Raw genomic sequence first — 11,438 nt, 5'->3', positions numbered from 1 at the left:
AATAAGCAGCGTTTACGTAAAGACAATTGACATGCTGCGGAATAAAATTCCGCACCGCAGGTTAATTGCTGAGCTTTTTTTTCCGCTCAGTATTTACGCAGCGCGCGGGTGAGATTTGTTTTACCTCATCCACTCCGCTGCTACTGTATTTGCTGCAACGGAATTCGTTGCGGAAAAATCGGCAGTATTTACGCAACGTGTGAACTGACCCTAAATACGCAGGTAAAACCGCTGCGGTTCCGCAGCAATATGAGCAGGAAAAACGCACTATTTGGTGCGAATTTCTCTGACAGATTTACCAGCGTTTTTCTAGAGATTCTGTTGCAGAAAATCGTTTTCTGTGTGTGGGAACATAAAGCATTACCATCAAACATGGCAGTAACGGAACTTAAAAAGATTCAATGATCAATGTCTGCGCACGTCTTAGCGCCCGGAGGGCTGCTGCATCTGCGTTTGTTCGTATGTCACACAGTCACAGCAGATTTGCAGGTTTTGCTGCTTCGCTTTGTATGTTGCGTTACAGTGTTTTATGTATACGCTGTTTATGTGATGTACCAGGAAGTGGAGGAGGAGGAGGGAGGACGTAAGAGAGCGTAGGGGGTGGGACTGTGCCCTTCTAATCCCGTCCCCATGGAAACATTGTCCTTCTCTTTGCAGCATTTTTCAAACTACTTTGCAAGCAATGCCCCTCCCCCTGCCCAGTAATTCAGCATCCCCACCCCCCACTCACCCAGGAGTTCAGGATCTTGTGAGTAAAATAGCCGGGAAAAAGATTTTTGGTGCCATCAGATGATCGCCGCTCGTCCTGTCTCTATACGAGGTCTGGGCTGTATACGGAGGACGGTGGCGCCTGCGCTTGAAGCCACGTTTGCGAAAGTTACTGCCGAGGAAGAAAAGTCAGAAAGTTCGTGTACGCGCGGTGACGCTACAGGTGAGGGCTCCTGTGTTATATGTCCCCCTATATAGTAGGTGCTACGTGCTGGGTGGACGTTGGTGGCCTGCATATGGCCTGCGTTCCAGATGGGCAGATAGTGTGTTTCGCCATGTGGTCCACCTCCGATCAGAGCTTGGCGCAGAGCGTGACCACCATGAAAGGAGCGGTAGAAAGTTCAAAGCCGGGAGAAGACGGAGTATGGTGTGGAGACCGGAATGATCGTACGGCATCGTGAACCCCCTACGGCCCCCGTACTACGGACCTCTAGGCACTCCGTGTGCCGCCGTATGGAGCTTACCTTGGAAAATGGCGCGATTTATTTATCTTTCTTTCAGATTCTGTATAGGCGCGAGAGAAAAAACAACTCTATGTATGAAAGCGAAGGCATAGAGGTGTCCGGATGAGCCCATAGGCTTTTGCGTGTTCCCTATTACAGCTCCGTCTTAGGCTACGTGCACGTTACGTGATTTCATGCACAATACTGCATTTCTTCGTTTTTTTTAGTTGCGTTTTTACATTTTTTAACGCCGATCGGTGCGGATTTTGGTGTTTTTTTTTTTGTTTTTTTTTTACTTACAAATTTGAGGTGGAAACACAAGATAAGCTGACGTGTTGCGTGTTTTAAAATCCGCACCACAGGTCAATTTATGTACGGAAATATTCCTTATCGTGTAGATGAGATTACTTGAAGTCTCGTTTACTTTGCTGGTGCCGTATAAGGCTATGTTCACACGGAGTATTTTGGGGGAGGAATATCTGCCTCAAAGCTCCAAACGGAATTTTGAGGCAGATATTCCTCCCCCAAAATACTCCGTGTGAATAGCAATTATCGCGCCGTTTTTCGCCCGCGGCCATTGAGCGCCGCGGGCATAAAACACGCTTTCTCCTGCCTCCCATTGAAGTCAATGGGAGGTCGGAGGCGGAAGCGCCCGAAGATAGGGCATGTCGCTTCTTTTTCCCGCGAGGCAGTTTTACTGCTCGCGGGAAAAAGACGCCGACGCCTCCCATTGAAATCAATGGGAGGCGTTCTCGGGCCGTTTCTGCCGAGTTTTGCGACGCGGTTTCCGCGTCAAAAAACTCGGCAAAAGACCCCGTGTGAACATAGCCTTATACTGCAAGTTTGCGGCAGGGAAATCCGCACGTCATCCGCATCGTAATCATGTGGCCTTAGCTGGCCGTGCAAATGAAATTCTTAGTGTGTGTGTATTTATGTCGAGGGAGGGGGGAAAAGCGTCTGCTAAACACCGCTTATCCCCTGCTCCTTTACCCCGACGTTTCATTATGGAGACCTCTTACACTTTCGGTTTTCAGTTCGGGAACTTAAAGTGGCCTCGTGTGGGTCCAACTCGATGAGTCGATAAGGCTGGGTTCACACCTGTGTTCGGCTTTGCTTTCTTCTCCGGCAGAGGAGCAGAACGACGGAAATACCAGAAGCGCCAGTTCCGTTGTACAACAGACGTGGTTTTACCGGAAGCAATAGCGCAGAATGTTATGTTTTTTTTAGTCAGATCTGCTATGGAGGCCCCTGATGGAGCCTCCAACGCAGATGTGAATGAAGCCCAAGGAGATAAGCGTTTCGAGGGAGGGAGCAAGCACTGGCAAGCAAGTGCCGTGACAGGGTGGCGCTAGGGGCACATATACAGATCTCCCGGGACAGCACCTGAATTCCGGGGCACATTGCTGAGCCTATCCAAAGGCTTCATGAGTGTGGCATCCCCGCTCCTGAATATTAATGGTCTTCCGATGCGACCTAATTACTAATAGTCACACGTTGTGGCCGAAATCAAACCGAGTACAACGAAAAGCAGTTTTAGTGTTAATAGCCGCGCAGTATTGCAGCCGATACCCGTAATACCACGCGACCATTACCCACCAAACTGCTTCTAGATACTCTCAATTTGTCTGCGCAATTGCTGCTACAATGTGTGTACACGGCCTTAGATCCCATGCACAGGACCGTAGTTTTTATCCGCAATTCCGGATCTGTAATTGCGGATAAAAATACGGATACGTTAATTTCTATATTTACGGGCGAGTGTCCAGGCAGTAGAAAAGATCCCGCAAAAAAATGTGACGTCCTATTTTTTTAATTTGCAGACCGTGCCCTATACTTTATAATGGCAGCACGGCCTGAAAATTCGGTTGACCGTACGCGGCCGTCTGTGCCCATAGTCACGGACCGTGCACACGGCTACGGTCTTATGCAGGGGGCCTTAGAAGCAAATTTTTAGAAACATTGTGGGGACGGTTTGGACTTACAGTTGACGTCTTTTCTTGTTAGTGCCCCTGAAAACAAGTGTCAGCTAGTGACCTAAACAGTAAGGCTATGTTCACACTGTGCAGATTTGCTGCAGATTTTTTCATGCATTTTTTTTTTAAAGTCACAATTGGATCCAGGAGAGCAGACCCATAAGGCTTTCCTTTTATATATATATTTCTTCTGTTTTAGGTTTCCGTTCCTGATTATAGCATAAAAAATACATACAAAATCTGCATCTAATCTGCACTGTGTGAACAAGGCCTAATAGTGCCCCACACCGCAAAAAGTATCCCTGTCTGTGCTTCATACCCTAATAGGGCCCCCCTTCAGGCTCCGCACAGTAATAGGGTGCCTTAGACGTCATGGAGGCAGCGGGAGGTTTGAATCCAGTGGCGGCGTCATGCGGCAGCAGAAGACTTCTGTCACAGTGAGTATGTAATGTTTGTGGTCTGTGTCAGGCTGCCGCCCGGAGCCGCCTCACATCGTATCCCCCCCCCAATAAAAAGCAATGTTTTAACCATATCGGTACTTCACCCTCTCAGCTCTGCTTCATAGTCTTGTATCACTAGCAGCACTTCTTACGTCGTTCTTATCTCCTGTGCTGTGTAAGTGGAGGGGGAAGAGCAGTTTATTGTCCCGTTACACAGCACAGGAGATAAGAGCCGTGGTAGAGCTGCTGCTAGTGATACAATGCGGTGACACAAACTGACACCATAGTCAACTACACTATTGCTTCTGGCAAAACGACTGATCCGGTGCACAAGAGACAAACGGTGGAAACCAGGGGCACCGGCTCCGTCACCGTTGAAATCAATGGTTATGGAGATGGAAACCTCTGGTTTCCGTCGGTGTCCGTTTGTGTCTGTTCAGGGTCCCGTTCTGACGGAAACCTCCGACGGAATGTCAGAACGGGACCCCAACGCAGATGTGAACAGAGCCTAAGACATCTGCTTTCTATGGGGGGGGTGATATTGGGTGGGGAGGGCAAAGATGGTGTAGTGGGAAGGAGAAAATAATGGGGTGTGGATGACACAGAAGGAGGCATTATACTAAGGGGTGATAACTGGGGGAAAAGAGGGGATATCTGAAGGGAGGGGGAAAATTATACATGAGGAGGGGTAGAGGAAGGAGAGAGGATACCTGGGGGAGGGGGAGAGATCTTAAAGGGGTTGTCCACTTTCTGAAAACCGATATATGATCGCTGCGTGTCCGACATCTGCACCCCGCATTGATCCACAACTCCGGCTGTCTCCGTGCACCGGATGTTTGGAACGGGATGCAGTAGTTGGAGCCGGACGCAGATGGCTCCGACCACTACATTGCGCCCGTTCGGCAGTTCTGCTCCTATTCACTTGAATACTGCAGCTCGGCCGCTATTCTTCGACTGGAGCCATCTGCTTCTGACAACATAGTCTGGCGCCCGGAGGCAGCCGGAGTGCCAGATCGGTGCTGGGTCCGGGTGTTGGACACGTACCGATCATATACTGATGACCTATCCGGTGGAGACCCTTAATCTGTGTGCCCCCTGCTCATGTCATGTAGTGTCTACCTGCCACTTGGCATCTCTCCCTTTCTACAGCCTTCTTCCCCTTACAGAGACCATGTTGCCTCGCACCTCCTCCCTGCCCCCACCATGTAGCCACCTGTAAGTGGGTGATGCTGCCCCTTTGAATTGAACTGTCTGGCCAGTGCAGCCTCCATGTTTGTTGGTACCTGCGTTCTGTGTTTCCCCCTTTGTGAGGTGATGTTATCTGTTGCATGCCTGCCATGTTATGTGCAGCCACTAGGGGTCACTGCAGCATGAGTGAGATAGAGATAGAGCTGCCTGGCAGGAAACAGGAAGGAGTGTGTGTAGCACACAGGGAAGTGAGGGGGGACTGCTGCAGCTTGGTGGGGAGAGAGTGCGGCCTCCCTGTGCCTGATCCTGGCAAGCAGCTGCAGGATGGAGGTCCTCCCTACAAGAGAGGGACTGTGGGGGAACAAGGGGTGACCCTGTGAGTAGTTGGAGACGCCTAGGAGGAATTAGTAAGTGGCGTCCATGTTGGAGTCTGCCCCAGAAGAGATAAGTGGGGAGACGTCTGCTGCCTGTGCTCCAGCATTATTGGGAAGAGACCTGTCAATGGGTGAACTCATGTAAAGCAATGGCAATTATTGTGAGCGGTCCTTAAAGAGACGGTACCCGATTCAAAGACTTAGAACTTTGTGAGAGTCACTCCGTGGCCTGGTACCGTGCTCTGAGTGTTGTGTGAACAGTACATGACTTGCACGTACGCAGCTGAGGGTGTCGGGATCCATGAAGATAGTGGTGTAGCAGCCACCGTGACCCACGGAGGCGCAGAGCATTCCTCCAAAGTGACTGGTGCACCCTAGGCGTAGCAGGGCAGGCTGTGGGTAGAGGGTAGCCCCGTAGCGGCATGGTCTGTGGAGCCTGCAGTCACTTTGGGAGAGCCCAATCCCGGTTTAGGACCGCTCGTGTTGTTTGCCACTTGTTTAAATAAAATCCATTTAAACTGCTGCCCTCTGTGATTATTGAAGAACCACCTCTTACACATCTACTGTCACTCCTCGCTTACCATAGAGACCTAATCCCATGTAGTTATAAAGGGGCACCCATAGAAAATTGGACATCTCCCCCACTGAGCCTCCGCAGATAATCCCCACCAATATATGTTTTGTTATCAAATCCCATATCCACTAGATAGACCATAAAAGCCTGAATGCTAAACTGTGGCGGCCGGCAGGGTCCGGGGGAAAGGTGTCTGAATTACTTAAGAGGTCTGAATTTTTCTTGTTTTGGGTCTGAAATTTTTTAGAGGTCTGGTGTCTGAATTAATTTTGCCGTGTGGTGTCTACACAGATGACGTGTGCGCTGCGTGAGAAGAGAAGGTGAAAAACATCATTCCGGCGTGCCGCGGCAGTGGGAGATCTTAGGGACTGCAGCAGCCAGAACTACATCTTGGTGAGTAACTCTGCTGTGTACAGGCAGCAGCTTCAGTGCAATAATTTTTGTTTATTTTGCCCCCCCTGCAACCAGGTTCTCTGCACACACACTGTTTCCATTTTTGCCCTCCACGGGGTCGCCGTCTCGTCCCTGTCCCTCCATGGGGTCGCCGTCTCTTCCCTGTCCCTTCACGGCCACTTTCTGTTCTCCCAGAAATCCCCATCTCCTTTCCTCCACCGAGCCCTGGCACACAATCTCTACACCTTGCCCCCTGTTACTCACCAGCTGTCTCTGCCCTGCCCCTCCAAAGGGACCCTACTAGTTTCACCACTTTCCTCCCACCCGTTTTCTTTGTACTTGCCCCAATAGTGGGGGGGGGGGTTCAGACTCCTTGGCTGTACGGGGCCCAGGAATTTCTGAAGGCGGCCCTGTATATAGGTGTTACCTTTCATTGTTCTCCTGCCTGTGATGATAGGGATGACTGCTGAGAAGGGATCTTACAGAATAGGAAGGGTCCGTCTATTATGAGGCTCAGTAGATAAGACATAGAAAATTTAAAAAAAAAAAAGTGTTTAACATAAAAACTTGATTTAAACAATAGGTCATTTTCTGATGACCCGTTCAGAGAATATCATGCAAAACATTGCTATAGACCCAGATAATTTCCTGTTTTTGCAGAAGGCGAGAGACGTCTAAAGTTGGTTAGCCGAAACTGCTGATTTCAGGGGGAAAAGGATTGGGCATGTGGAATTTCATCATCCCGATCCTTTGTTCCCGCTAGAGTTAAGTCGCTGCCATTTATATACACTGAAATCTGTGTATCCAATTGGGAGAGGTAAATGAGTAGTTGGCAGACACCTTCGGCAGTGGCTTATCTCCCACAGGAACAAAAGTTCGGGCATGTCAGAGGAGAGTTGGGACACCCCCCCCCCCCCTCCCCTCCCCATATACATTAGTCGGGAAACATACCTGTCAGACAAGAGTGTTCAGTCCAATAACCTATCTAACGTGAATGCCCAGCTTTACTGAAGAAAGGGCATGTCCACTACCAGACATCTGATGACCTATCCACCGGATAGGTCGTCAGTAAATGATCTGTGGGGGTCAGACACCTGGACTCCACACCGAACAGCTGCTCCGGTGGCCTCCGTGCACCGGACGAACATGCCGGAAGCAGTTGACTCTGGCCACAAAATAGCTGCCGAGCAGCATTCTGCAGCACGGCCACTATGCTATGTATGGAGCCAACTGCTTCCGGCTCCGTACATCGCATAATGTGCCACAACATCCGGTGCCCGCAGGCCACCGGAGTGGCTTATCAGAGCGGGGTCCGGGTGTCGGATCCGCACTGATGATATACTGATGACCTATCCACTAGATAGGTCACCAGTTGTCCGGTAGAGTACAACCTCTTTAAGCCTTCCATGGGGGTATACTATGAATTAATACCTTTGCTTTCCAAGTGTAACCCACTTTCACTTTCTCTTTTTTTTTCTTTCTTTCTCTATCAGGCATGGCATCTGCTGATCTGAGAGAAGAGCTGCTCTGCTCCATCTGTCTGCACACTTATACAGATCCTGTAATGCTGAGATGTGGACACAACTTCTGCCGGGTCTGTATAGATCACGCTCTAGATACAAAGCATAAGTCTGGACTTTATTCCTGTCCTGAATGCCGAGAGGAGTTTCAGGAGCGGCCTGCACTGATGAGGAACTTCGCTCTGCGTAACATAACAGAGAATTTTCTGTTTACTCAGCCAACACAGATGGAAACCGGGATCTGCTGCACTTACTGTGTGGACTCTGCTGTACCTGCTGTTAAATCCTGTCTGCATTGTGAAGCTTCTCTGTGTGATAAACACCTGAGAGTTCACAGCAAGACAGCAGAACACGTCTTATCTGAACCTACCACTTCTCTGGAGAACAGCAAATGTTCTGTCCATAAAAAGATCCTGGAATATTATTGCACGGAGGACTCGGCTTGTATCTGTGTGTCCTGCAGTTTGGTTGGAGAACATCGGGGACACCGGGTGGAGATGCTGGATGAGGCCTATGAGAAAAAGAAGAAGAAACTGAAAAATGTTCTACAGAAAGTTACCATTAAAAGAGAGGAGACTGAGAAAAGAGTCCAGAGTCTGGGAAAACAAAGGAGAAAAGCACAAGAAAAAGCCGTTTATTTAACAGAAAGAGTCACTGTTCTATTTAGAGACCTCAGGAGACGGCTGGATGACCTGGAGAAGAGGGTCCTGAGTGAGATCCCCAGACAGGAAGAGCAGGTGTCACTCTCAGTCTCCGCTCTGATCCAGCAGCTGGAAATAAAGAAGGACGAACTGTCAGGGAAGATGAAACACATTGAGGAGCTTTGTAACATGACTGATCCACTGACTGTCCTACAGGGACCAGACACAGGTGACTTGTGTGATCCTGAGGAGGGGGGAGGGGATGAGGACACGGGGAGACATGATAAACCGCTCCATGATCTGGATGTGGCTGTGATCTCAGACACATTTCGAACGTTATCTGACATAATAACCGGTATAAGGACCGGAATCTATGTGGAGGAACCTGCAGATATATTACTGGATGTAAACACAGCTGGTAATTATATACATTTATCCGATGACTTGACCACAGTATCCAGGACACACATGAACCAGAATCGTCCAGAAACAGCAGAGAGATTTCAGTTTAATCAAGTTTTAAGCAGAAAGAGTTTTTCTTCGGGCCGACATTACTGGGATGCGGAGATCAGTAAAGCAGGGAGTTGGAGAGTGGGGATGTGTTATCCCAGTATGGACAGAACAGGACTTCAGTCATACATTGGAGGTAATAACAAGTCCTGGGGTTTATTTGGAGGGAAGTATAATACTCAGTATGGCGTGATACATGACACTACATATATCCAGTTACCGCACAAGATCTCCAGTGCTAGAGTTCGGATATGTCTGGATTATGATGGCGGACAGCTGTCCTTTTATGAGCTGTGTGACCCCATCAGACACTTACACACCGTCACTACCACCTTCACCGAGCCCCTTCATGCTGTACTATGGCTACATGATGGTCGTCTAACAATAACAGGGAATCTGTGAGACCTGATAATATTGTGAAAAATCCAACCAGAGACTGGCGGCAAAACAGAAGGTGGCATCTACTTATTGGGACGTTCATCTACTTGGAATCTTCATGCTCAGGAAGATATGACCATATCACATGGACATCATCAATTTTTATTAATTTTATTTCATATATTTAAGTTTGTTTTTTTACAACACGTTTAATTTCATTATGAATTTGTGTTTTATTTTACTTTGTGTTTTTTCTTCTTTAGAGTTGTCCCATTTGGAAACATACCTGTGAGGTTGCCACACATGCCGTATCACTCATTATAGCGAATGGTAGATACAGAAGCATCCAATTCAGCACGCTCCGCTTCTCTGTATCTCCCATTCACAATGGAGTATAACTGCCTCTGTGCCAATAGACTGGGCATCCTCGTTCTTGGGATTGTGGATTCCATCGGTCAGACCCCTACTCCATCCAATAGATAGGCCACAAATGTCTCTAAGTGCTCATGCACATGTCAGAGCTGCCTATATATCATTGCGCGGAGTCTACGGCTCTTAGCACGGAGTCGTATAACCTCGGAGTCGACTGCGCTATTGATTCCGTCGGAAAACCGGAAACCTGCCGGAATGGTGACGAACGGAAACCATTAGCGATGTTTCCATCACCATTGAGATCAATGGTGACTGAAACGGAAGCTGTGGTTTCACTTTCCGTTGGGGGGTTCATCAGACGGAACCCCGGAACGGAAAGCGAACGGTGATGTGAACATGCCCATTTGGCTATGGAGGATTCGGGAGAGACCGCTGACCAGACAATTTTAATCCATTCAAAACACAAGTTGTAAAAGCCCCAAAAAAACTTTCCATGAAATCTGAGGCGTATGAAGAAACATTTCATCCCCATATACCTCTCTGGGTGCCCTATTAATACGGCCTTGCATGAGGCCACGTTCATCTCAATGGAGAGTGGCCATTCTATGGATTGTTGTGGTCCCAACAACCTGAAACCCACCAGTCAGTGTTTTATGACGTAGTGTGGACATGTCCTAAAACATTATAGCACTACTGTCCTTCCATCAATGCTATGGGAATGATCATTCTATAGGGTATAACCGGGGTCCTTGTTACGTTTTTCAAGAAATAAACAGAATTTTTGGTGTTCATCCTAAGATTGCGTCCTCCGGTTTCTGTTCTCGTTGCTTGTACAATGACTTCTACATGTCCCTCTCCAGAAGGATTAGTTCCTCCAGTTGTCCTATAATTTCTATTTCCCGTTTTCCTCCTGAAATGACCATTACATTCGAAGTAAGAAAAAAAAATTACTATAAATCTCTGCCTTGTTGACTACTAAATTTATTTCCGCATCTATGATGTCCTATATCCGTTCACACCGCACTCTAAGGGCTTATTCAGACGAACGTATTAATAGTCCATGTGACGGATGTTTTTTGTTTTTTTTTATCGGACGTCCCATAGCTGCATGTATTTCTATGGGGCTGTTCACACGGCCGTTGTTTTAACGGACTGTGTGTAGGGCCCGTGAAAAAATAGAACGTCTTATTTTTGTCAGTTTCACGGATGACGCAAGTCTGCGAGCAATCTGTGAAAACGGGTGCGACTCTGACGTAAAAAAGTCTGATTTTTCACTCGCTCATTTGAATAAGTGATCACTAGGGTTCAGTGAGTTTGACGTTCGCCACGTGAAATTATTGGGTGCAGAGTTTCTCAATTTCCCGTCCCTCAAATAAATTTTTTCACTGGGCGCCGTCAATTAAAGATCGAGATGAATTAAAGAAAAATGACCATACTCTGCGTTATGTATTACAGTGGACGGCCTGGACTAACGGCCGGGAACAGCGATCGTACTGCTCCTGGCCGTTTAACCCCTCAAATGCTGCGGTTCATCGCCCCTCACAACGCGATTGGGGTGGTGACGATAGTTGTCATGGCAGCCCAGGGGCCTAATGAAGACCCCCAGGACTGCCTTCACTCTTCCTCTGTTAAGCTCTGCCTGTGGCAGGGCTTAAAGGGGTTTTCCGAGTTAAAACTTGTATGTGTTAACCCCTTCCCTCTGCAGCCATTTTTCGGATTTTCACTTTTGTTTTTTCCTCCCCACCTTCCAAAAGCCATAACTTTTTTTATTTCTCCATCAATATTGCCGTATGAGGGCTTGTTTTTTGCGGGACGAGTTGTACCGTATAATGTAGTGGGAAACCAGAAAAAAAATGTGTGGGGT

The 11,438-nt window shown here is 48.1% G+C and overlaps 1 protein-coding gene across 5 annotated transcripts; it reads left to right on the top strand.

Moving 5' to 3' along the window:
* The first annotated feature begins 683 nt into the window (after positions 1-683).
* LOC142748700 (E3 ubiquitin/ISG15 ligase TRIM25-like) lies at positions 684-10,371 on the top strand. Of its 5 annotated transcripts, none has more exons than XM_075855883.1 (3): positions 684-931; positions 6,052-6,153; positions 7,647-10,371. In XM_075855883.1, the coding sequence occupies exon 3, from the start codon at positions 7,649-7,651 to the stop codon at positions 9,224-9,226; it is 1,578 nt and encodes a 525-aa protein (XP_075711998.1). In that variant the 5' UTR covers positions 684-931; positions 6,052-6,153; positions 7,647-7,648; the 3' UTR covers positions 9,227-10,371. The 5 variants fall into 5 exon arrangements, with proteins under 5 accessions (XP_075711998.1, XP_075712001.1, XP_075711997.1 ...); XM_075855886.1 differs by lacking the exon at positions 684-931 and adding an exon at positions 3,519-3,621; XM_075855882.1 differs by lacking the exon at positions 684-931 and adding an exon at positions 5,044-5,188.
* The last annotated feature ends 1,067 nt before the right edge of the window (positions 10,372-11,438 follow it).

The sequence above is a fragment of the Rhinoderma darwinii genome, chromosome 3 (assembly GCF_050947455.1).
Source record: "Rhinoderma darwinii isolate aRhiDar2 chromosome 3, aRhiDar2.hap1, whole genome shotgun sequence".
Lineage (NCBI taxonomy): Eukaryota > Metazoa > Chordata > Amphibia > Anura > Rhinodermatidae > Rhinoderma > Rhinoderma darwinii.
Note: the sequence above shows the minus strand (reverse complement) of the source record. Positions and strands in the feature narration are given on the sequence as shown.